Here is a 26,541-nt window from a genome sequence, read left to right on the forward strand (position 1 = left end):
TATGATAGTTATCTATTTAAGAAAGAGGGGGGGGGGGGGGGGCAGGAGGGGGAAGAGAATAAAGATATGATGCACCAATGCAGACCAGTTCATTGCTATTAAGAAGTTGGATATGGTTATTGTCCGTGAGAGGGGGGCAGAGAGTTCAGGAGCCTCACAGCCTGTGGATACAGGCTGTTGGCCAGTCTGGATGTTCTGGCCTGTATAGACCTGTACCTTCTCCCTGAGGGCAGCAGATGGAAAAGGTGGCGCGCAGGGTGATGTTGGTCCCGCAGGTTACCAACGTACACGTTGGTAAGCTGTCTTGTTGCAACTGACAAACGAGCGTGCTGTGTGTGCAACAGCGCGACAAACATTACCTGTCCTTTTATTAACTGCACATGTAGTGCTGGTCATAGCTGCTGGCTACCTGTGTAAGGCTGTCATGGGTCTGTAGCTCTGTCACCGTTTTAGGGAACATATTTAGTTTTAAAGTATTTAGAACATATTTAGTTTTAAAGTAAGTTTCCGGGCTTTTCCTGCCTTTCTGGAGGGATTATATTTCACTAAAAAACGATCTAATATTCATGTCCACATAATAATTATTATAATTATAATATATTAAAAAACACACGCTGTATTTTAAAGAACATACATTAAGAAGCAGATTATATTAGATTTATATTTTAAATAAGACAAAAGTTGGATTTTACAGCAGTAAAATGATTGTATCTCTATAGTTTAAAAATGTAATAAGCTTTGCCCCTGCACAGAGTGGATAGTGAAACAAATGGAATCATCATAAATACATTATTTCATATTTATTACTTCCCCCTCCTCTTTGCTTTATTATTGTAGCTCTAGTAATAAATAATAATGTAAGGATTCTGGATCAGCACCATGATGCCCATAGTATATACAGTATTCTGAAGAAGGTCTAAAATGTCACTTTGTGTGTGTGCATGTGTGTGTTTTATTTAGATGGATTTTTAAAAAAAATATTACTCATGATATAACATTGTCCAGACATGCCTGGTAAGGACATGAGGAGGAAACAGAGCTGTGTGAGGCTACTAAAGGCAGTGCTATAACATTTTTCTCTCATCATTTTATTGTAGATTAAGTGCTGGAGTTGTTAGGTGTGGATGATTAAATTATAGTTTATTGCAATAGCAAGTTGTGCCTTGTTCTCACATAGCAAGTGGAGAGTGATATATGAAAAGATGGGATGGAAGGAAGAAGAGAAGCAAAGAGTGATTCACAGGCAGAGCCTAAGCGCTGTCACCAATCTTTGCATTTAGTTATTATCTCATGACACTTGTTTAATCAGCTACCATCTCTCCTGTGGACTTTTTAATGTCTACAGTCTCAGATCAACACAGCCCTGCCCTCCAGCACTATCCACAGCAACCCCTCAACAGCAACATTGTACCCATCAGGTAAAACATCGGCTACGTTTGCTTTGCCTTGTTGCCCATATTAGATTCTTGATGAATGTGTGTTGTTGTTATTCAGCCTGGCTCAATGTGCCCCTTTTTAGCTTTAAGCACCCGCCCCTTTAAACCTCTCTGCACGGCCCTGGCTCAGAGCACTGGGCTGTGCAGTTCGGGATCGCTGTCCCGATGTCTCTTCTTTTTCTTTTTCTTCTTCATTTCCGCAGCTCTGTCTGAATCTCCGTCAGAACTTCTACGGGATGACAGAGAACCAATCACATTGTTTAACAAAACCAAGATCTCAAGCTTTACGGCCAGCCTAAGACAGAAAAAGTCAATCAATAAAATGATGAAAATTCTTTCCGTTTTTAAGAAAATATTAATACTGATAGTGAGCTTTAACCCCATATTATTTTCAAAAAAAATCTAGCTTAAAACAAACAAACACATTTCCTTCTGTTTTCATTAAAGGATCGAGAGAAAGATGGCAATACTCACCCACTCTCACGGTGTCTGTCTTTATCCTTTGATTTCTTCTTTTTCTTACTCTTTTTGTGTTTTTTAGTGTGGCGGGCCTCAGAGCTGTCGTCCCTGTCTTTGCTGAGAGTCCTCTTGCGATTTTGAACCTCTTTGTCTGGAGAGGAAAGGCGAGCCCTTGAACTTGTTTGTTTCTGGTGCTGTAGAAGGTGAGAAATTTCCTTCCTTTGAGGAGTAATTTTCTCTCTCTTTGCCATTACTCTTATCCTTAATTGTCCAGGAGTCTTTACTATCCTGCAACCACCTCCGACTGCCACGAGACTCCTCTCGGTGGGAGTAACCATATCCCCTTCGCTCATGGTCAATGTCCTCTCTTGACCGGTAGCGGTAGTAATGGTTAGAGCACCTGTCGCGATCACACTCCCGAGGGTGCTGGAAGGTTTGCTCCCGGTGACGATCGGCCTCCCATTCCCTGTAGTAACGTCCAGAAAGGGGGAAACAATCCCTGTACTGGCGGTGGTGACTGTCTTTGTAGTCCCGTCTGTACCGGTGACGATCATCGTCGCTTTCTCGTTCGTGACTCCTATCCCTGTAGTGTTTTTCTCTATCTCTGCCAGAGCTAGAGTACAGTCTTTTCCTGTCTCGGGAAGATCGTTTTTCATTGCAACTAGAACTAGGCTTGGACTGATACTGCTCCTTTAGTATTTAGTCCTTCAGTCCCTGTTGTTGCACATTTTGCGACAACACTGCCTTTTTGTCCAGCTTCTTTCTCTGTCTGGAATATGAGCATAGGCAACACAACCAAATACTTTCATATGGCTAATGTCTGGGGTTTTTTTCATACCATCTCTGATAGGGTGTTTCGTTCTTTATAGCAGATGTTGGGAGCTTATTCTGTATGTAAGCTGCAGTAGCAACAGCTTCTGCCCAGAATGTGTTTGGCAACTTTGCATGTGACAGCATGCTTCTAGCTGATTCCACTAGAGTTCTGTTTTTTCTCTCTGCAACACCATTTTGCTGTGGTGTGTGTGGTACAGTCATTTCATGGTGGATGCCTTGAGCTTTCAAATATTCTTGAAACTCTTTAGATGTGTATTCCCCACCATTGTCAGTTCTGAGTCTTATTACTCCCTGTCCACATTCATTTGAGAAGGTTCTTTCAAGCTCTTTGAACTTGCTCAGGACTTCTGTTTTTTCTCTTATGAAATACACTTTACAACATCTGGAGTAGTCATCAATGAAAGTCAAAGTACTTTTTTCCTCCTACCCAGATAGCAAGGAAACATTGAAACAATGTTGAGTCAATATCAGGTGATGTCATTGAATCAACGTTGAAGTGTGACGTTGACCTAACGTCACTCTTGCACCCTTTTTTAACGTTGAAACGTCAGGTTTTGATGTTGAATCAATGTTGAAACCTGACATTGATTCAACGTTATATTTTCTAATACTGTTGACATTGAAACAATGTCAGATTCTGATATTGAAACACTGTTGAGCTATGGTGTTGATTTTCCACCTCTTTCGCACAGTTGCTTTTTATTAAAACAACAGTTAAATCATGACTGGAAATCTACCTCTCTTTATAGGTATTTTAACCAATACTAAACTACTGCATGTTTCCTATGGAACTCCAAAGTGTTCAAAATTAAATAAATAAATAGGTCAAGATGAAATAAATAACTATGTGAATAAATAAGACACAGATATGTAATGTGAGAATGATATTGTGAAATAATGGAACACATTTTGAAAACAATGCTCATTATTGTGAAACATATTACATTCTGCTATATAAATTTTCTTATTATTGTGAAATATTATTTCATGGTCATTATTTTTCACAATAACAGAGATTATTCCTGAAGCATTTTATTTATTTCCAGCCGTTTATATTCCAAAATGACCTTTTTTCAAAGTCAGTCTTTATTTCAAAATCCCGTTTTTCCCGATGGTCTATTTATTTCATAATGCGACTTTTCAGCAGAATGACTTTGTCTGTCAATCAAGAAAGACAGGGCGGAGCCGGTTGTGTGATTGGTTGCTCCTTTACTCAGACATAAGTAATAGCACATGAATTGTCGATTTAGGTTTAATGGTGCAATGCGTCTCCTATGCAGCTGGCGGCAGTATGCAGCTCAAAATAAACTTAAGGCACCGACAAATGCCAAACACTGGGCGCGAATAACGTTACAGGTGTATCAATTCTTGTGAAGGGCATGGCTGCAGGAAACAAGTCCGTTTCTGAGTTACTCAGAGAACTTGCTAACCGCTTAGATTGAACGTCTTCACCTCAGTCTGCGTATTGCAGCAGTGTACTGGAGATGAAGTGGTCCCTGGTCCAAGTTCTCATCACAACCGCACAGTGTTAAAGTCAGCAAATGCTAACGCTATCACAGCTAGCTCCACTCCACGAAACGCTGTTCAGGGTAAGTAACGATATGTTATTATTGCTTGGTTAGTCTGTCTGTCTGGCAAAAATGAGCTTTTTAATCAGTTTAGTCACAGATTTTTTTTAATACTGTTTTTTATCATAGCAAAGAATTCTATAAATTAGGCAAGAGAAAATAATTGTCTTCTGGGTTAATGTCTGTATTACTATTTACATTGTTGTAGGTAATAGTTATTCATGACTGTTTTAAAGTGGCTTATCTTCTGTGCTAATATGGAAGACAAGTAATCTATGTGAAAGAAAAGAAAGCAATTTTAGTTCAACGTAGTGATTTTGTAAGTGGGTATAATTTGAAAATGCTTTTACTAGTACAGTGGATGTTCTTTAAATATTTAACATTTAAAGTGTGTGTCACTTTACAGACTCCAACTTCAGTTTTGGTTTGGTCTCACCGTTGTAGGTCATAACACAAACAAGTCGTCAAGTCAAGCAGCTGAGGAAAGGGCTTAAGGAAACCATGGTATGGCCGCTTCTGACAGAAAGATCAGACATCATTCCTCCTTTCTTACCAAGGGAATCAGAGACTGCTCCCTGTTGTGAGGTAAGGTCAGGTCACATCTTTTAACATCTGAATAGTAAAGCTATTTGGTTAATTTATGAAGGATGAACATTAATTGTTGACACAAAACACCAATATACTGTTTTGTGTGCGTGGGTTAGTTGAACAGCTGGGATACATTTAATAAAAATACACCTAATGTTGCTGATGCTCTTAAGACTACAAGATAAGTAAAGCTATAAAATGACTGTGGCCTGCCACAGAAGATGAAGATGAGGAAGAAGAGGAATGCTCTCGAGGATAAATGCAGAGTGGCAGGTTACCTTCGGTCCTTCATTGAAAATGGTAAGTCTGCTGCGATAGGTATTTTGCCATTGGTTTTCTCTGATTATACTTTGGTAAATTACATACAGTCCAGTGATCTTGGGTCATTAACAAAGTACACTATAGTAGAGCTGGGCGATATGAGATTTTTTCATATCACGATATTTATTTTTATTTTTATAAAAAGGACAAGAGCGTTGAGGTCTATCGCAATAGTTTAATTTTTCTATTGAGAAAAAGTTATTTCGCAATACATATCGTTATCGTTCTATCGCCCAGCTCTACGCTATAGTATAATTTTGTTTTGTTATTTGCTCCATGCAATACATAAGTGGTGGCATTATCAGTTGCACTAGAATTGTATGTAGACTACTTTTAGCTTTGTTAACATAAAAATACCTATAAAAGCTACAACAGCAATTTGAGTGGGGCAAAAATGTCTGGTGCCCTGTATGTAAGTGGTCATCTTTATGGTATTTCTCCATAAAAGATTGAAAATAATGAATATAGGATGTCATTATAGTTTAAAACAATCTTCTGTTGCAGCATCTTGTGCACAACAAAAAGCCCTCATCAAGTTTTGGACAGGATGGGAAGTCTTGCCGAGAAATGACTGTGGAAGTGGTCAACAGCAATCTTCCAAAGTCTTCCACCGGTTTTGAAGTACTACGTCTTCCTGCACACTACTGTACCTATGAGTCATTTCTAATGGACATTCAGGTGTGTCTCAACTCTACTGACTCAGGTTTTGGTCTGGTTTACGATTGATTCCATAACCACATGGTAAAATTAGACCATTTCTTCTTTCTTGCATCACATTACTGTACTCGGTGTTCAAAGAAACGGACAATCTAGTGAGTTCTAGTTCTTTTTAATACACTTGACAGTGAAAAATACACACTACAGGTGTGCATTTATGGCTTTTTTAATATAAACTGATGAAGAGTTCAGATATCAAAATCAGTTGTTCACTGTACATTATAAATTACACAATATGTTTTGTTTATACTCGCTACTGATACAAAAAAAATTTCTAGAAAAAATTATTTGAATTAAGATGTTACACTACTGTACTGTGTTCATTGTATTAAATCTGCTCAGAGTTGACATGTACTGTATATCCAACCAAGAAATGAATATCATTAAAGTGACAGCTGTATAAAACAAATCCTGTTTTATAGCCACTCACTGTTTTGTTGAAAATGAAATTGGTTATGCTGTTTTGAGTCAGTATTAGCTACAAAGCTGTAGAAATTAAAAAAAAAAAAAAAATCCTGACATAGAAACTGATTAAATGTAATAATGTCTTTCTACAAGTGATTTTGAAGTATTGGTAGCACAGCAGGGTCTTGTTCATTCAGTGCATCTGGGAGCTGAATCTCAGGAATGGTGATCTCATTTGATGGGCGGCGATTATGTTGTCCTGTCCAGTCCACACCATAATCCTCATCAACCTGAAAGAGCATGCACATGTTTTAAATCTAAACTGAAGAGCTGTTTCCTGCAGCTGTTCCTAGATGGACTTATTGAGTCTGCCAGGGCCTATGTGAGTTGCTTAGGCATTGGCTACCAACTAATTATTCATTCACCCATTCTAGGTCAGGATTGGTTCTCTTCAGGTATAACAAATTTAACTTTGTTTAAAGTATTGCCATCTATACCTGACAGGTGGGATAAAAGAGAATGGCTTGGGAGGCGCACAGCAAATCTCAAAGTTTTCCAATTAATGCTGAAAGAACCAAGGATGTAAATGTATTCTTGTTTTAGCTTTACCGAAGACACCAGAGAAAGTATGATATCTATAATGCTGCTGAAATAGACAAAACCATTTCAATAAACTCGCTATTTAACATCAACCTTGTTATGCATTATCAGAGAACAATCAACTGCAAACAGCAATGAAACATTCAACTATGTACTATTTAAAGCACTAATGACCCTGTTGTCTAACAAGATGTGATAAGTAGACTGTGGAAAGCTGGTGGGTCTACTCTCTGTGTAAAAGGTTCCTACAGGCTCCACTGACCCCAGTCTCCGAGTTAACACACTAACAGCTAACACTGCTAAACGTGTCTCAACGCTGAGATGGCGCCGATAGCTTTAGCCGTAGCTGCCCCACTTTAGACAGTAACAAAAAAAAGTAAGCGATAATAATTCATTGTCAAACGTCATAATTAAGGTCAACACCTAAACAATGCTGTGTACAGAATCACACAGGTGCTCAATTACAGCATAAACTTACCTTAGACCTTCCTCCGTCATTTTCCTCCTAATTGTGCTCGGAGACACAGAAAATGTATCGGCAATTACCCCGACGGTTATCCCGGACAGCACTAAAGTCCTGAGTGCTGCACTGGGATTTCTAGACGTGGACGGCCAACATTTGAAGACTGTTCTTCCTCGGCGTATTCCAAACGAACACGGTGCTGAATTGATCTTAAACCTTTGACAATGCTGTCATCGATGCGAACATCTTGAAGAGCAATTATCATCCCAAGCATTTCAGAAACATCTAAACGACTCAAAACAGTATCTACAGGTAAATGATCCCTCTCTGATTTGCTTAAATGAGCAGAACTGGCTGAAGTTCACACCAGTCCGCCATCCTCCGTGACTTTTGACCTAGCACGCTGTTGCTAGCTGCAGTAGCCGTCCGCGGAGCCGGTATCCAGGAAAACTAGTCGATGGTAAACGATAAGCCAATAGGTGCAAAGGTCCAGCCCACTTACATTGATTGACAGACAAAGTCATTCTGCTGAAAAGTCGCATTATGAAATAAATAGACCATCGGGAAAAACGGGATTTTGAAATAAAGACTGACTTTGAAAAAAGGTCATTTTGGACTAAAAACGGCTGGAAATAAATAAAATGCCTCAGGAATAATCTCTGTTATTGTGAAAAATAATGACCATGAAATAATATTTCACAATAATGAGCATTTTTTTCAAAATGTGTTCCATTATTTCACAATATCATTCTCACATTACATATCTGTGTCTTATTTATTCACATAGTTATTTATTTCATCTTGACCTATTTATTTATTTAATTTTGAACACTTTGGAGTTCCATAGTTTCCATCAATACTTAAACCACCTAAACACATAATTGTACTTATTCCTCAAATTGGACATCCTTTAAAAAAAAAAAAAAAAAACCAAATGTCTCACAATGTATCATGTCAATATTAATATCCTAAAATAAGAAAGCATTGCATGTGATGTAACAGAGAAAAAACTAAACAAAAAAAGGTCAATAGGCATGTTTCGTTTGCTAAATACTTTATTAAAAGACAGTTTCCTATTTACATTTATATGTTTCACAGAAGTTTGTAATTTTTTACTCTGGGATGGGGATGCATGATGTGCGTCCTGCACCACCCAAACGATCTGGGGCGTATCGGAGCCATTTCTGCACTGCTTGTGCAAAGACAAACTCGGACATAGAGTTTGCCCCTAACTGCTGCGTCAGGCCATCTAGGACAAAAATACACACACACACACACACACACACACACACAAACAAAAAAAAGTGAATTAGAGCACATGAATAAGCTCTTGTTAACTGTCTTTAAAACAAAATAAACATGGGGTCCTCGGGCTGTACAAACTACAACCCGAGGACTAAACAAGCCAAAGACCAAAGACTCCATCTCCAGATTAACCGGACATGAAAGTCTTGTTATTAAGAAGGACAAAGTAATATAGCAAAAAAACAGTAAAACTTACCAAATATGCATTTGCAGAGCGCTGTATCTTTAAATGCCCTTTTTTGCTTTGTCTGGTCCTTGGTTTTTTTCCCTGCCCAGTTTAGTACCGAGGCCAGCTCGTTTGTAATGGCATAAGCCATTACACGGCGGACTCGCACCTCCAGTGTGGTCCCTCCAATCAAGGTAAAGCGTCTCACCTATAGACACATTTTAAGAGATGGAATTAGCGTGTCTCATGTCTTTAATGTGTATGCAAGTGCTTGTGTGTTTAATCAACAGGCCGTTGTTATGTATTTAAATCACATCTGACAGCTATTACACTTTATAGTTACAAAGTGTACATAACCTTTATATACTTACCATTGCCTTATTTGCCTCTTGTGATTGAAGAGGTGCCTCTGCATTGTTTAGCTCCTCAATGTTGTGCAAGGGCAAATCCAGAGGCAGTACCCCAGCATCTACCGATTCATTGCAGCCGGTATTGCGGATGGCTCTGACCTCCTCACGGAGTTCGTTAACAGCTCTTGTCAGGTCTGACAGAAAAAGATAATTTTTTTTAAGTATTTAAGAATACAGACAACTTGTCAAAAGTTTCCTTGTGTCACACACAGATATGTACAAAGACACCAGACAGTATTTTATTACCTGGTATTGTCACTCGAGGCGCCTGGGGAAACCGTTTTTTTGTGGGCTGCTCATCCTCTGAGTCACTATATGTGTACAGGGGATTTGGTCTAAAGAAAAAAAGTTGAAAACGGTCATAAGTAATTACAAATGTGCTTTTGGAATATTAATTCCTAAAGTTACAGTTTGATTTATAACAACACACACAGGAAACGGAGATGTGCAAGAAGGTACAGTATACAAGGAATTTTTGAAGTGCACAAGTGTACACGGCTTTGCATCTATAAAAAGTTTACAAGCTTCCACTTTTTGGACTATATTATGTGGTGATATTGCAGTAAGGAAGCACCACAGATATGTATAAAAGACAAGATCATAAATTCTTAGCAATCAAAGATATGTTTGTGAAATAAAAAAAGTTTTACTTGTGCTTTCTTTTATGACTGGTCTGAGTTTCAGCTTCGGACTGAAGGTCAGACGTATCACAGTGTTCACTTAGATATTTCTGAAGACTGCGTTCTGCTTCGTGAAATGTGTCTGGAAGTACAAACACAATGTATGGCCAGACATAAATTAGGACACGAAAAACTTGTTATTGTTACATTTATACAACACCAATCCAGATGATACCCACCATGGCTTATTAGAAGTCGGACTGGTGCATAGGTGAGCCATGTTGCACCAGGATGAACTCTCCTCTTTACTGCGGCATGGATCCTGAATGTGTCTCGCGGAGGATATGGAGGCCATGACAATTTCTCCCCATTTATCCATGAACTAGGGACTATTTCTGTACCACCAGTGCTGAACTGCACAATGCACCAGTCTTTCATTTTTATCTTTTTTTAAAATTTGGAGTCCTTTTTTGCCCTGTCTAGGATAAACAGGAAACAGATAATTACAATATATTTCATAGCCACAAAAAAACCTGATCTATTGATTGAACTAAATAATAAATAATAGCTTAAAATGTATATAGGCAACAATTACAAGCAAACCCGATAAAACAAACTCTTTTTTTTTTTTTTTTTTTTTTAAACATACAACTGCGTGTGTATATGTAAGTATTTAAACACTGAAGATAATAAAATTAACAGTATTTTGTCTAAGTCTGCCATTGTAGGAATTCATGGCACCGAGACAAAAACTTGGCGCACAGTGTGGCATCAAAATAGGCGCACACCTTTGACGCTGCGTTTTCTCCGTCTTCCTTTGTCCACACGTAAATGCTAAAACGGAGTTTTCGAAAATATCCGCCCTGGCAGGCGTCTTTAAACACTTAGACCCCCGGAGAGCAGTCATTTTGGGTTTCTACCTTAGACCCCCGCGGAGTCATCATTTTGCGTTTCTACCTTTAAAAGCCGGAGAGCAGTCAGTCAAATGCTGGAAGTGGAAGCTAAATTGGCTAGTCATTCATATGTATAGTAGGTTGTTACCTAGGAATTCTGGAGGGAGGGGAGTGGGGGTGAGTGATTGAGGGGGTGGGGGAGTGGAGTGTTTCAGTTTGCCATCTTAGGGAGAAATCAACACACATGGGTGTAGGTCCTTTGTTGCTGACATTTATTGATGAAAACAGTACAAAAAACCAACCATTTGTACACATATGTACAAATAATAATAAAAAGTGAGTGAGTACATTTCAACATTTTCAGCAATCACTCACAATCCTGGCACTGCCATGGTATCTGTCGTCTGCATTTACCACATGTGTATCTGTAGCAGTGAACACATCGCATAGTGGCCTGATTTTTCTTGCATTTGTGTTTGACCTGACACGTGGCTCTTTTTCCAGGGCTAGGTGTGGAGGGTTGTGTCCGAAGCAACTGTTCTTTTCTTGCCTTCTTCGCAGCTACATGAGAGCGAGCCAACTCTGTTGCAAGCGCCACCAGGAAGTCCACCCGTCTTTCCTTCGTCCCGGTGCATGCTTGATACAGCACATGTGCATTCAGTGTTGCCATGTCAATCATGTTATAAAACACGGCAACTGGCCAGCGCCGTGTTCCTCTGCGGACAGTGTACTCCCGAACCATCTGGTCCATCACATCCACGCCACACTTTGTTTTGTTGTAAAGGGTGACAGTGTTTGGCTTCCTTTTGGTAGTGTTATCAGTCTGAACCACGCTGTGCATGCTGCTAAGAATATAGACTGTCCTCTTCCGTTTGGCCGCATACGCCGTCAGCGTGGCAGCAGAGGTTGAAAACACCTAAGAAATAAGATAAATTGTTATTTCCATAGCCCTTTTACACACAATGAAACACATAAACATAGAACCACAAAAGACCTGCAACATACCTGAGTGGTGAATTCATTGCGATCTGTCTGTCTAGTGGATTGAGGAATTTCCCTGCGAATCTTGTTGACTGTGCCGAGGATGGTGGTTTTCCGTCTAAGAAGTTTTTGCGCAAGTGAAAGCGATGTGAAGAAATTGTCCGTGGTAACATTTCTGCCCTTGTCTAGGAATGGTTCCATCAGCCTCATCACTACATCTTCAGACAGTCTCTCCCCACTGGGACGATTGGGGTCCTTGCCAAGATATGGGAAGACATTGCAAATGTACTTGGATTTTAGGTCGCAAGCCACCCAAAACTTGATCCCAAACTTGTCAGGTTTACTTGCAATATACTGCAGGAAACAGCACTGAGTCTTTGATGGGAAAAGCTGTTCATCAACGGTGATATGTAGACCAGGGTTGTAGCACGTGATGCAGTTGGTGACAAATGATCCCCACAAACTGGAAATTGCAGCGAACTTATCAGTCTTTGCTCGATCACTGCGGGTGGACTTGTCATCAAAGCGTAGGTGTTGCATGATGTCTTGGAAGCGGTTTCGTGCCATAGTTCCAATTATCTGTGGGTTTCCCAGGTTTGCTGACCAGCAGTCATTTACAGATGGAACCCTGGTAACCCCCCGCAAGATGACAATTGCAATAAATGCCATTAGTTCAGGGAGGTCCATGAACCAATGAACATGCTCCGTTTGCCGTGCATGTTGAATAGTCCATTCTTGAATGCTACGAAGCATGTCAAGAGTGATGAAACACAGGAAGCTCTGAAGGCGACTCGAGATACTTCTCCTGGCCTTAGCCGTTGGCTCTCCATCTGCAGCGTACGCTTCTATTGGGGTGAAAGGGAGACAGGTCCCCACCTGTTCTTCGCGCCACACTGTGCCATCTTTCGCTGTCTCAGTCCCCAAACAAGCTCTCTTTTTAGGTGGAGAAGCAGTCTCCTCATCTGCAGTGTGAACAAATTCAAATTGTGAGCAATGGGAAGGTCAAAAAAAAAAAAAAAATCACAAATGCATGCATAGATACTAATTATAATTCCAGTATCTCCTCATCTGTATCAGAATAATGTCTGAAATATCTTACTTACTACATCCATTTACTTGTTTGAAATGAAATAGGAAATGATATGAAATGTCTTCCTAAATAAAAAGAAACAACTAGAGTTAGGGTTACTAGCTAACCCTAATCCTGCTCTGCTTTTTTAGTATTTTTCACTTACTTGTTTGAAATGAAATAGGAAATAATATGAAATGAAACCTAACCTGAAGACTGATCAGACAGCTCCGAGTCCGAATCCGGCTGAAGTTGTAGGTCTTCTCCATCCGAGTCACAAGGGTTGACTTCACTCAGGATCATTTCCAAGGCCTGCTGCATTTTCTTTCCTTGGAGAGGAGGTTCGTACACCACAGGATTCTTCAGGGCAATGAAGGATTAGGCTAAATGCAGTGAGATTATATCCACCTCAACACAAAAGGAAGTCCCCCCCCCCCACCCCCCATACACACACACACACACACACACACACACAAAGAGGCAGTTGGCAGTTAGACATCAGCAATCATTCACACACACCCACTCCCCTCCAGAATTCTCAGGTAACGACCTAATTTACATATGAATTGATGCTAAAAGACTAGCAAAGTTCGCTTCCACTTGGCTAACAGAGGGTTAGAAAAGTCTGGGACTTCTACTGTTAAAAATCTCAGTTTTCAGTTGATGAAAACGCAGTTTACGTGTGGACAAAAGGTGCAAACGCAAGGTAGGTGAGCGTGCAGCGTAGAGTTTGAATTGAGTGCGAATCGAAGTGGGTGCTCTCCAATCATTAAAAGTAACAAAGTCATTGAACACATTTATACAGTTACTTTTACGTTTATCAATCATATATCACAGATTTACAATTTTTTGTAGTACTATGCTAAAAAGCAACTACAGAGCGAAAGTCTGGGTCAAGCGCCGAGGCGACGGCAAGAACAAAGGAACCCTCGAAGCGTTAAAGCTAGCTTTGTAAGGGAATATAACGGAAAAGTATGAAACGAAAATGTTTTCTTTGTTGATAGACTTTGTTTGCAGTGCAATTTATTTGTTGCCGGATTGTAAGATGAAAGTAGACAAAATTTCGGGCTCCCACATTTTATCCGAAACTTTACATTAACAAGTTTTTTTTTTTTTTTTACTGTTATTCAAATGCAACCATGGAAATAACGACTAGAACAAAAGTCATTCATTCTTACCTTATACTAATCGTGGTGCAGGCCAGTGCAGTGCATGAACTGATGCCTTCTCCGGTCAATTCCGCTGAGAGTAAATCTAATGTCCCGCTCTACTGTACAAGACAATGGTTACCTGGAGGGACGTACCAATGTGATAGGGGTGCTGCGGAATAGTCCAAGTGGTAGCAGCTTTAATTTCCCGCTCAACCATAAATTGATGATTTTTCAACGTGATTGTTGTCACCTTGTCAACTATAAATAGATCAACAATCAACGATGACAGAACAACAGTGAATCAATGTTATTTCAATGTCAGTGTCAGGTTTCATCAGTATTTCAAATCAAATCAAATCAAATCACTTTTATTGTCACATCACATGTGCAGGCACACTGGCACAGCACATGCGAGTGAAATTCTTGTGTGCGAGCCCCACAAGCAACAGAGATGTGCAAACACAACAACACAAACGAGCAAAATACAAGAATGGCCAACCTGAAACTAATAAATATATGTACAATATATAATAGTGTATGCATTTCTGGATGTGTATACTAAATATTTTCCTACGTGTGTGTGTATACACATTTTTACAAATTAAATAGTAAAAAAATAAAAAATAAAATATATAAAATATACAGAGGTTTGTAGTTGGATATTGTGCAAAACAAGTGGCATTTATATACAGTATGTAGTGCATAATGTTGAAGTTCCAGTAGTGAAGCTGAGGTGTCTATGAAGTGTTCAGCAGTCTGATGGCCTGGTGGAAAAAGCTGTCTCTCAGTCTGCTGGTACGGCACCGGATGCTGCAGAACCTCCTTCCTGATGGAAGCAGTCTGAATAGTTTATGGCTGGGGTGACTGGAGTCCTTGATGATCCTCCCCGCTTTCCTCAGGCAGCGCTTCCTGTAGATGTCTTGGAGGGAGGGAAGCTCACCTCCAATTATCCGTTCAGAGCACCGCACTACTCGCTGGAGAGCTTTGCAGTTGTAGGCGGTGCTGTTGCCATACCAGGTGGTGATGCATCCAGTGAGGATGCTCTCAATGGCACAGTGATAGAAGGTCCTGAGGATGCGGGGGCTCATGCCGAATCTTTTCAGTCTCCTGAGAAAGAAGAGGCGCTGCTGCGCCTTCTTCACTGTTTTGTTTATGTGTACTGACCACGTAAGATCCTCAGCCAGATGTACTCCAAGGAACCGGAAGCTGCTCACTCTCTCCACAGCAGCGCCGTTGATGGTGATGGGGGTGTGTACTTCTCTGCACCTCCGGAAGTCCACTATCAACTCCTTTGTCTTTGCGACGTTGAGGGTGAGATGGTTGTCTTGACACCAGTGGGTCAGGGCGCTGACCTCCTCCCTGTAAGCCGTCTCATCACCGTTGGTGATAAGACCCACCACTGTAGTGTCGTCCGCAAACTTCACAATGATGTTGGAGTTGCTAGTGGCTGTGCAGTCGTAGGTGTAGAGTGAGTACAGGAGAGGGCTCAGTACACACCCCTGTGGAGCACCAGTGTTCAGTGTGATGGGGGATGAGGTGATGCTGCCCAGTCTGACCACCTGGCGTCTGTCAGACAGGAAGCTAAGGATCCAGCTGCAGAGGGAGCTGCTCAGTCCTAGATCCTGCAGTTTCCTGTCCAGCTTCGAGGGAACGATGGTATTGAATGCTGAGCTGTAATCTACAAACAGCATTCTCACATACGTGTCTCTCTTCTCCAGGTGTGACAGGGCAGTGTGTAGTGTCAGGGCTATGGCATCATCAGTGGACCTGTTGTGGCGGTATGCGAACTGTAGAGGGTCCAGTGAGTCTGGTAGTGCAGAGCAGATGAAGTCCCTGACCAGCTTCTCGAAGCATTTGCTCACGATGGGGGTCAGGGCTACAGGTCGCCAGTCGTTCAATGAGGAGATGGTGGAGGATTTGGGTACAGGGACGATGGTGGCCATTTTGAAGCAGGCTGGGACTACAGACAGAGAGAGGGAAAGGTTGAAGATGTGCGTGAACACTCCAGCCAGCTGAGCCGCGCATGACTTGAGGACGCGGCCGGGAATCCCGTCCGGACCAGTAGCTTTGCGCGCGTTCACCTTCCTGAAGCACTTCCGCACATCCTCCTCAGACACAGTGTGCACACTGACGTCATCCGCGGTGCGCACACTGTCCGGTCTCATGGTGTTCGCTGTGTCGAATCTAGCGTAGAATACGTTTTCAATGTTGACCTAGGCGCTGATGCCACATACTTGCTGGAACTGAAGCAGTTGACGCTCCATGACAGGTTGTGCAGTTTCCCTCAATATCCAGCTGATACAAGCCGTCAGATCTTTGTGTTCCCATTCTATGGAGAGCTCCATTCTTTCCTCTTATGTAGCAATGAGTCCTTTTGAACTTCACTGTGTTTCCCTTCTTGGCAGCAGCTCCCACTGAGAAAAGGTTCATTGATAACTTGGGAACATACAGCACATCATACATTGTGGCATCTTTTCCATTACTAACTCTGAATGACATTTTCATTGTTATGTTGCCCAGACCTAAAGCCTCAACTACTCTGCCATCACTGAGTTTTACTGTTTGTGGTTCTGAAAACTCTTGGTAGTTCTGTAGAGCTTCTTTATTCCATGTCATGTGTTTTGACACTCCTGAATCAATTAACCATTCTTCTTGTTGTGCATCACTTTTACATGACTCATTTACAACAAAAGCTCCCTCAAATGCGTCCTCTTTGTCCTTATACACCACGCTTTTAGCCTTGTGGGCCTTGTATTTCTTTTTAATGCTTGGACAATCACGCTTGATATGTCCTTCCTTCCCATATTTGTAACATCTCCATGAGTCGGAGCTGTTTGCTCCCACTGTTTTTGATTCACTCTGTTCATTTCTATGCATCTGAGATGACATCGCTGATACACTACTGGACACAGTGGTGTTGTCAGTAAGCACTCGCTTTTGTTCCTCATTTATCAAGGCTTGTTGAACAAACTGTAGTGTCAGACTGTCCATCTTTGTCTCCAAAGCAGTAACAACAGTTGCATAGCTGGGTGGCAAACTACCTAGAAGGGTGACAATTAGGGCTGGGACAACGCCCCAAAAAATACGTCGACGTAAAAAAATCTGCGTCGATGCGTCGTCACTTTCAAAAAAAGACATGGCGGCAGCGAGTAGCGGAATCATGAGTGAGGCAGTTGCAGTCAACTTAAATCACTCCACCCGAACACGCAGTTCTACAGTATGGGGATATTTTAACAGAAAAGGAAGCGATTCAGTCGTTTGCCGGCTTTGTGAGGTGGAAATGGCCTATCATAAAAGCACGACGGCTATGCACCAGCACCTCAAACGACGGCATCCAGGAGCAGCTTCTGCAAAGGAAAAACCACCGTAAGTTTTCAACTTTTTTACTAACGCTAGTTTTTACCCGTTAATTAATCCAGACCGCCCCCCCCCACGTAGACGTACACTCACTCATAGACACAGATAAACACCCAACCTCCGTAAATGCAAAACTCATTTAAGCTGCTGAGCAGTAACATATAGCAGCTGCTGTTGTTATTGTTTTTTTTTTTGTGGCCCATGCTGGCAAAATGAGTCGGAATGCACGCAGGCTGATTATCAGAATCGGCGAAAGACAAAAATGTGAGACAGCGAATTGGCCGCAGGAGAAATGTTAACAAGGATAATGCACCACCTGCTAAACGTAGCCGTCGTGGACACTGTTACAACATTGTTAAAGTGCTTGCAAAAGCAAAATGACAATGAACTCTTGATTTGTCAAATTTAATGTGTTTCATCCTATTTGAACGCTGTTTTTATACATTATGCTTCTCCAGCTTGATCTTATAGGTAAAAGTTATGCCATCTAATGACTAGAAAGCAGTGCACCAGTAAAGGTGCCATCAGCTATGGCTGTTTAAACATTATCTTTTCCAGCCATCATGATTACTGCATATCATATGTTCAACATTGGGGATTATTATTAACCTCTTACTGTTATGCTATGAAAGCACATGGCATAACAGTGTGTGTGTGTGTATCTATCTAGCTCAACCAGATCCTTATCAAATTATTTTGATATTATGCTTTCCATATAAGTATTTTGTAATTATTCGAATTCATCTGTGTGCTGTGTGTGATTTATGATTTCAGGAATAAACAGAAAAGTCTGGAGGACTACTGTCAGAGAAGAAGTACACCATGCACCCCCCAGGAGGTGGCTGTACTTACTGAGAGCGTCTTAGCTATGATTTTAAAAGACAAGAGTCCACTTGCTGTGGGTGAGGGATTCAAAGAAATGCTGACCACTTTCCAACCAGGTTACACTCTGCCGTCTAGGCGTCATTTTACAAGCATGATGGAGAGAAAGTATGAAACTTCAGTGGAGAAACTAAGGAATGAACTAAAAAAAGCCACATCCAAAATCTCCCTTACCACTGATGCTTGGACAAGTCTGGTCACAGAGTCCTACTTAGGGGAAACTTGTCATTTCATTATTTGTTCAAAGACGCCATTGCTGCTGTTTGTATATTATTAATTTTTTGCTATGATTTCCTTTGTTATATTTGTTTTGCAAAACATTTAATTTTTTGTTAAAAACAGAAGATTATAGTACAATGTTATTGTGGATTTTGTTTTGTGAAGGAAGAGCACTTTTTGGCAGAAAGCAAAGTGAATATTACATTTTGTTTGTTTAAAGACACCATTGTTGCTATTTATTTGAAATGTTTTGTTAACTTTTCCTTAATTTTATATATGTTTGCACATTTCATTTCTTGTTAAATGCTATCTCTATTGTATTGATTGTACGACCTCTACAACTTTATTTTGCAATTTTTTTATTTTTTATTAAAAGGTCTTCAAATGAATAGATTTGTGTTTTTCATTTATATACATAAATTAATAAATGTGAAATTGCTATACAAGTCAAATAATGGGGGAAAAATCGTTAATCGAATCGAATCGAAATCGAATCGGATTGAAAAATGAATCGTTAGATTAATCGATGCATCGAAAAATTAATCGCTAGATTCATCGATTAGGAAAATAATCGTTTTGCCCAGCCCTAGTGACAATTTGATCTTCCTCTTCAATTACAGAACCTATTGCCCCTAGCTGATCAGTAAGTTCCTTCATCCTCTTTAAATGATCATTGAGATGTTCTCCTTCCTTCATTTCACACCGGAAGTACTTCTTCAGAAATAGCTTGTTAGCAACAGTATCTCTTTCAAACTGTGCTTTTAGCATCTCCCATGCTTCTTTGGGGGTCTTACAGTTTGTTATCAAGTACAATTGGGGTGTGAATGAAGGGCCGCAGATCCAGATGCTCCAAATACTTCACATCCTGATGACCACCACACAAAGAATTTCAAACATTACATGCAAATATCCTGTTTTATAATAAAACAAAGCATCTGTCATGTATCTTTATGACTTAAGCAGACACTATTGGCCATTTGACTTTGTGATTTTGCCTCCACTGAAGTCTGCAAAGCGTTTGAGTGAGAGGGTGAGCACATTGGCGCTGCGATGGATTGTGAATCTTTTTGAGGCCGTTACCATTTTTTTGCACCTGAAGGAAACAAACATTCATCATGGTTTGGCATCTCTTTGACTTACTTGGTGCATTTGTAAGCATTTTCGCCATCCAGCTGTTCTGGCTTGACAAACTGCTTCAGAGCTTTGGAGACATTTGGAGCAGTCTATATGAACAGAGAGAGAGAGGAAAAACCTCACACTCCATAATGCAGAGAATACATAGTAGCAACGTCACTTTGAATGTTGTCCAATTACCTTAATTTCCAGAGTGATATCCAGAAAAGGGTCAAATGTATCTGAGACAGCTTTGCAGTTTAAACGTTTAACAGAAACAGAAATCAGTGCTATGAGTATCACACAAGCTGTAAGACATAAAAAGACAAATAAAAGAAAAATAAATCAAACCTTAAAAAACAGTGACTTACCTCTGGATCTTAGGTACCCGCCAAACACTTGATGGATGAAAGAGGTTGCCTGCGTTTGCCTGTCCAATCTATAATAAAAAGATAAAGCACAAAAGTTAACTAATAAGGACAGTGCAACAATTAACTGATTGACCATGTATTTTTTAGCATTTTGGAACCAGACGATCACTTTACAGTATTCAAGTAGCAGAAAAGACAATAGGAGGAATTGGAGCACGATTAATTACTTAAGAGGCCATCTGCTGCTACACGGGAAGAATTGATTTGATGAGAATTGACACTTTAGGTTCTTAAAAAAATAAATTAATTAATAAATTATTTTTAGGAGTCTAACAAGAAGCACAACACTCAGCCCAGTGCATCTGTTAAACGTGTAGTTTTGGTTAAATGTGCACATAGACTTCGAAGCTCTATAGTAACACATAGAAAAACCTGGATTTTCTGAATTTTGCTGCTGCAATAATAGCACGAATGCCATTAGGGTGAATAAGAGATGACCTGAGGGGTTGAGTGCTCCTGCTCAAACTGCTTACCTTGTTGGCTCAGAAGAAATCTATCTGATTGTTAAGTGATGACGTGACGAATCCTACTTCCGGGCCTAAAGTAGTCTGCGTTTAATATGGCTTTTGTGTTGTTAACATGTTTAATGTTTTGTATTTTCTTCTATTTGATCTCAAAAAGCTCCTAAAACAGTCAGTGATCCCCGTTGACCTCCCTCGGCTTTTATTACCGCTAATCATTTATTTAAGCTCAGTTTTTAAAACCTTAGGATGTAACTACAGCCCAGCCCATGCAGCAGTATATGAATGACTAACCTCGTATTGTGGATGGATTATCTCAGTTGTTCTCTGGCTGAAGTTTGGTCCTTTTACAGCATCCTGCCATGCGATTACATTTGTTCCTGACCACCGAGAACACTCACGTTAACTTTTATCGAGTGGAAAAAAAGTTAGCTTGTTTATATTATGCTAACATGGCTGTGTCGCTAGCGGTCACGTAGCACATCATTATATACCAGCTAGCCCAACTTCAGTAACCCTACAAACGTCACTGCTGTTTAGTTTTCTGTCTTCATTTATGTTGGAAGTGATAGCAGAGCTGTACGTTTTAATTTGTTTCCAAAACCCCGCAGTCAGGACATGCTATATTGTAACTTTCTGCAGCCATTAACAAACACCAGAATAAACACCCCGAGGCTGCTTTTATTGTTGCTGGCGACTTCAACCACACCAACTTAAAGACAGTCCTCCCCAGATTCCACCAACATGTCTCCTGCCACACCAGAGGAGACAAGACTTTAGACCATGTGTATTCCAACCTGGCTGGAGCCTACAAAGCCACACCCCTCCCCCACATTGGACAATCGGACCATCTCTCCCTGTTCCTCACACCTCGGTATTCACCACTCATCCAACGTGTGAAACCTGCTGTGAGGACAATTAAAGTGTGGCCAGAGGGGACAGACGCAGTGCTCCAGGACAGATTTAAAAACACAGACTGGAATATGTTCACCCACACAGACCTGGACCAGTACGCCTCATCTGTACTGGATTACATCTCCAAAACCACAGACAGTGTCACCACCCAGAAACGGATCACCATGTACCCCAACCAGAAGCCTTGGATGAACCGGGATGTTCGTCTCCTCCTGAAGGCCCGCAACACTGCCTTTAGGTCAGGAGATGCACACGCCTACAGTACAGCCAGGGCTAATCCAAAGAAGGGCATCAAAAAAGCCAAACACCATTACAAAAAGAAGGTAGAAGAACACTTCTCCAACTCCAACCCCCGACGCATGTGGCAAGGACTCCAGACCATCACAGACTACAGGACCACCAAACCCTCCCCCGCATCCTCTGATGTCTCCTTCCTCAACGAGCTCAACAACTTTTATGCTCGTTTTGAGCGAGGGAACCCCACAACCACAACCAAAGCAGACATGACGCCAGACCACCAACCTATGACTCTCTCCCCCACCGATGTAGGAGCGGTGCTGAGCAGGATCAATGTCCACAAGGCTGCAGGCCCTGATGGCATCCCCGGGCGTGTTCTCAGAGCGTGTTCTGGGGAGCTTGCAGGAGTGCTCACAGACATATTCAATCTGTCCTTGGCCCACGCTGTGGTACCGGCCTGCTTCAAATCCACCTCCATCGTCCCGATACCCAAAAACTCCAACCCATCTTGCCTCAATGATTACCGCCCAGTAGCACTCACCCCCATCATCACTAAGTGCTTAGAGCGACTGGTCCTAGCACACTTCAAATCCTGTCTCCCCCCCACCCTGGACCCCCACCAATTCGCATACCGCCGGAACAGGAGCACAGAGGATGCAGTCTCCATCGCAATGCACTCTGTCCTCTCACACCTGGACAACAACAACACCTACGCCAGAATGCTGTTTATAGACTTCAGTTCAGCATTCAATACAATCCACCCCTCACAACTCATCAGGAAACTGACAGACCTGGGTATCAGTTCCCTCATCTGCAAATGGTTACTGGACTTCCTGACCAACCGCCCCCAACATGTCCGGCTGGATAACCGCTGCTCATCTACCATCACAATGAACACCGGTGTACCACAAGGCTGTGTGATGAGCCCTTTCCTCTACTCCCTCTTCACCCACGACTGCAGACCTGCTGGTGGTTCCAACACCATCATTAAGTTTGCAGATGACACCACGGTGATTGGCCTCATCAGTGACAACGATGAGGCCGCCTACAGGGAGGAGGTGGATCGTCTGGCTGAGTGGTGCGACAGAAACAACCTGCTGCTTAACACCGAGAAGACCAAGGAGCTCATCGTGGACTACAGGAGGAATGCTGACCCACATCCACCCATCCACATTAAGGGGACGGCTGTGGAGCGTGTGAGCAGCTTCAAGTTCCTGGGAGTCCACATCTCCGAGGATCTCACCTGGACGACCAACTGCTCCAAGCTGGTCAAGAAGGCTCACCAGCGCCTCTTCTTCTTGAGGACTCTGAGGAAGAACCACCTGTCCTCAGACATCCTGGTGAACTTCTATCGCTGCACCATCGAGAGCATCCTGACCAACTGTATAACAGTCTGGTACGGGAACTGCTCTGCCTCGGACCGGAAGGCGTTGCAGAGGGTCCTGAAAACTGCCCAGCGCATCGCCGGAGCACCACTTCCTGCCATAAAAGACATCTACAGGAAGCGGTGTCTGAAAAGGGCTGGGAAAATCATCAAAGACCCCAGTCACCCATCACATGGACTCTTCACCCTCCTGCCCTCTGGGAGGCGCCACAGGAGCCTCCGGACTAAGACCACCAGGTACCGGAACAGCTTCTTCCCCACAGCTGTCAGACTCCTGAACTCTGCCTGCTGACATCTGACCCACGTTAACTCATGGACTGAACATACACACACCCACAATGGACAACTGTACCCTCAAACACAATAATAACATGGACTGAACCACCACTCACAACCACTAGCACTTTATATAGCCTCTGTAGAAATTATCCACATATCTCACTTATCTTAACTGCACTACTGTATAGCTCTGTAAATAATCATTCTGTACATTCGATAATCTTTAATCCTACAACTGTTTACAACTTGCATAGTTCCCATTTCTGTATAGCTGTATATCCCAGATTCTGTAAAGTTATTTATTTCATATTCTGTATAGTTTTTCATATTTATATCCTGTTCATAGCCTGTACATAGCTTGTACTCACTACAGCCTGTACATACTTATAGTTATAGAATATTCACAACATACTTCATATCGTGTACATTATAACATACCATAATAGACCCATTTCTGTAATATACTCACATATCTATATTATTGCTAATATATATTGTAATATATCTATATCACTAAAGCACTTCTGGATGGATGCAAACTGCATTTCGTTGCCCTGTACCTGTGCATGTGCAATGACAATAAAGTTGAATTCTATTCTATTCTATTTAGATAGAAGCTAGCGAGCTAACTCCCTGCTAACTTCTAACTCCGTTAAATGTCATAAATTCCGTTTTCATGGATGCCTGGATGTTAAACTCAATTGTTACACTTGGTAGAGCAGAACGCTGATCATTTTATTAAAGATGCAAGACTTCAGACAGTTTTTCAACTCTCAGTAATGCCACAGTGATCGTTTGATATATGGACCTGCAGCGGAGTTTAGGCCCAGACACGGCTAGTGACGTCAGACTGAACAACCGGATACTAGACACTAATGCTGGGCAGACACTGTGCGATTTTTTCAGTCGCGCGATTCAGCTCCTGCTCAAACTGTACGATTGACTCGCAGGGGTTAGAAGTTCATAGGTCACGATGCAGGGTCTCACACTATACGGCCTGATGCTCTGATGCGACCTGAGTGCTCACACTGTGCGTACATAAAACGAAGGTTATAATAGAAATTCTGTCGCTCGCTCTCCCTCTCTGTCTTTCACTCACACAGACACACCACCACGGATGAGCTTTCCAAAGTTCTACAAGTTGTCGCTCCGTCGCTTGTGTCCAGATCACACGCTGCACTGCCGTGCTGCGCCGTCTTTTTCGCTGACATTTGTGTTTGCGCGTGCGCAGTGTGACAAACTGCGGTGACACCCTCACGACGGTCGCGTGAGGTGTCAATCGCTTCTCGTTACCCCACGTATACTATACGACGGTCGCACGACTCAAAAATCGGCTCAAAATGGGCCAAAAATCGCACAGTGTAAGCCCAGAATAAGCCCAGCATTATGCGTTTTGGCGATCGGCCCGATTTTGGCCTTCATCGTGCGTCATGCATCGTATAGTATACGTGGGGTAACGAGAAGCGATTGACACCTCACGACGAGCGACTGAAAAAATCGCACAGTGTCTGCCCAGCATAAGTCTGGCAGCTCTCCCCGATATTCCCAGACACCTGTTTTACTACACGTTTAAGCTGCTTCTGATCTTTTCAAGCCCTGTTACCAAAACAAGCTACCACACCCACACTGGGTTGATATAATACCTCATTATTATATCAAGTTTTTTAATGAACTTGAGTGCTCCAACACTTTCTGTGCAGAGACAGAGACAAAATACTGAGTGAGTAAGGAGTGATACAATGTGAGAATCAGCGCAGGACTGCGTAACACCACTGTTGGTGAAATAACGTACATGTTTTGGAGTGCTCCCGCGTCAGCATGTAGTTTGCTAAAGGAGGGGTGTAGCTGAGACACTGCAGGGCTGAGTTGAGGAAGCAGGTGTTCCCCATGTTCTGGAGGCCTGCACCAATGCGGTGAACCTCGGCCCACTTTAGGCTGAGCTGATCTGGTGAGAACAGCACCTTCTGGGGCAAGTCAATTCCATCGCTACTGCTCATCACTGACACACAGAGCCACAATTATTACTAAAAATCTGTTTCAATACATTTTAAAAAGGACATAATTTAATGCTACCTTACTTATACAACCACACACTGGCACATGGCAAAGTCATGTCAGGACATCACAGTAATAGCTACAACTATTAACAGTTATATAATGTGATTCTGGCCACTGTGAACAACTCCTAAACAGGCTCAGGAAGAAAGACAGGACAGTTTGCCTTCTCCTTTGTTTCTGCTAAACAAGTTGGACTGCCGGTCTTTATATAAAAACAGCAATTGCATCACGAGCTGAAGTGACTGATCATGCAAAGCTGGATGCATTACATAACTGGATGAATGAATGGAGAAGGGAAGCAGCAACACAACACCCACAAAAGCAGTTGTCAAACTTGTGTGAAAGCAGAAGCAAAAAGATTAGCTGTATGTTACTAAAACCAATTCTGACAAATATGGGTAAATAATGGCTAAAAAGTGTGGTTCCATATTTGCTAAAACAGGTTGGAAAACTATTCTGTCTGACAATAAAAATCTTCAAACAGCTTAAAAAGACATTTTGAAAAAAAGCCAGGCTTTGCTCTGACCTTGGTCCTTGGGCCGGTCCACAGAGGAGGGTGTACTGTTGTACACAGCAGCTCCAGGAGTGGGGGCCAGGCAGCCTACTGGAGAGTCTGGAGAGTCACTGGGTACAGTGGGGCCCACTGCCCAGCTGCTGGAACAACTGCCGTCCATCCCCACGTCTCCACTGGTGAAGGAGGATTGGTTACATCCGGCTGACTCGTGGTCAGACTTTTCTGAAGATCTGTCAACTATGGTCATTGTTCATAGCTGCATTAGGAACAAAGACACATACGTTTATGAACTGAAAACAAAAAACAAACAAAAACAAAACAAAGTCGTTGCTAGGTTTGAATTTTCTCATTGTTAATTTGGAAAAAGGGAAAGGGAAAGAAAACTTAAATACTACATCAATTCTACACTGGTTAGGTAGCAGTACAGTGAGTTTGGACAACAACAACTAAATACAAAAGCCACATTAACAGATTATACCCAATTTCGCTGTGCAAGAAACTGCACAATGACAATAAAAAGCTCTAAGTCTCTTATAGCTTATAGTTAAATAACGCTATATTAAACATTGCCCTCATACCATCGACTAAACTTTCAGCAAACAAGTATCTGAAATTGTGTTAGATTGGATGATTTGTTTACATTCAAAAACAGACTAGCATAAGTGAGGACCAAATATTTGTTTTTGACCCTTTGTTTTTATTTGA

The 26,541-nt window shown here is 41.7% G+C and overlaps 4 protein-coding genes and 1 long non-coding RNA gene across 8 annotated transcripts; 1 reads left to right on the top strand and 4 right to left on the bottom strand.

Annotated features, from left to right (window-relative positions):
- Positions 1-1,513: 1,513 nt before the first annotated feature.
- LOC113012082 (uncharacterized) lies at positions 1,514-2,712 on the bottom strand. Its single transcript, XM_026152046.1, has 2 exons — positions 1,911-2,712; positions 1,514-1,665 (listed from the first exon to the last, which is right to left on the bottom strand). Exons 1-2 carry the CDS (start codon positions 2,549-2,551, stop codon positions 1,563-1,565), a joined length of 744 nt encoding a protein of 247 aa, XP_026007831.1. The 5' UTR covers positions 2,552-2,712; the 3' UTR covers positions 1,514-1,562.
- Positions 2,713-3,900: 1,188 nt separating this feature from the next.
- Positions 3,901-7,411, top strand: LOC113012086 (uncharacterized). Of its 2 annotated transcripts, none has more exons than XR_003270643.1 (3): positions 3,901-4,318; positions 4,704-5,185; positions 5,711-7,411. It is a non-coding gene; the product is annotated as an uncharacterized LOC113012086 (long non-coding RNA). The 2 variants fall into 2 exon arrangements; XR_003270644.1 differs by having other exon boundaries at positions 4,742-5,185.
- A 1,054-nt stretch (positions 7,412-8,465) lies between these two features.
- On the bottom strand, positions 8,466-14,322 carry LOC113012081 (uncharacterized). Its single transcript, XM_026152045.1, has 7 exons — positions 14,014-14,322; positions 10,132-10,371; positions 9,923-10,034; positions 9,519-9,607; positions 9,234-9,406; positions 8,893-9,070; positions 8,466-8,640 (listed from the first exon to the last, which is right to left on the bottom strand). The coding sequence occupies exons 2-7, from the start codon at positions 10,328-10,330 to the stop codon at positions 8,504-8,506; spliced, it is 888 nt and encodes a 295-aa protein (XP_026007830.1). The 5' UTR covers positions 10,331-10,371; positions 14,014-14,322; the 3' UTR covers positions 8,466-8,503.
- Positions 14,323-19,268: 4,946 nt separating this feature from the next.
- On the bottom strand, positions 19,269-20,433 carry LOC113012085 (ubiquitin carboxyl-terminal hydrolase 42-like). 3 transcript variants are annotated; one of them, XM_026152050.1, is made up of 4 exons: positions 19,929-20,433; positions 19,759-19,808; positions 19,585-19,667; positions 19,269-19,309 (listed from the first exon to the last, which is right to left on the bottom strand). In XM_026152050.1, exons 1-4 carry the CDS (start codon positions 20,062-20,064, stop codon positions 19,303-19,305), a joined length of 276 nt encoding a protein of 91 aa, XP_026007835.1. In that variant the 5' UTR covers positions 20,065-20,433; the 3' UTR covers positions 19,269-19,302. The 3 variants fall into 3 exon arrangements, 2 of the variants coding, with proteins under 2 accessions (XP_026007835.1, XP_026007834.1); XM_026152049.1 differs by lacking the exon at positions 19,269-19,309 and adding an exon at positions 19,317-19,537; XR_003270642.1 differs by lacking the exons at positions 19,269-19,309; positions 19,759-19,808 and adding an exon at positions 19,317-19,537 and having other exon boundaries at positions 19,585-19,645; positions 19,929-20,431.
- Positions 20,434-24,976: 4,543 nt separating this feature from the next.
- On the bottom strand, positions 24,977-26,087 carry LOC113012084 (ubiquitin carboxyl-terminal hydrolase 42-like). Its single transcript, XM_026152048.1, has 2 exons — positions 25,849-26,087; positions 24,977-25,263 (listed from the first exon to the last, which is right to left on the bottom strand). The coding sequence occupies exons 1-2, from the start codon at positions 26,081-26,083 to the stop codon at positions 25,013-25,015; spliced, it is 486 nt and encodes a 161-aa protein (XP_026007833.1). The 5' UTR covers positions 26,084-26,087; the 3' UTR covers positions 24,977-25,012.
- Positions 26,088-26,541: the final 454 nt, after the last annotated feature.

This window comes from Astatotilapia calliptera, chromosome 19 (genome assembly GCF_900246225.1).
Source record: "Astatotilapia calliptera chromosome 19, fAstCal1.2, whole genome shotgun sequence".
Taxonomy (NCBI): Eukaryota; Metazoa; Chordata; class Actinopteri; order Cichliformes; family Cichlidae; genus Astatotilapia; species Astatotilapia calliptera.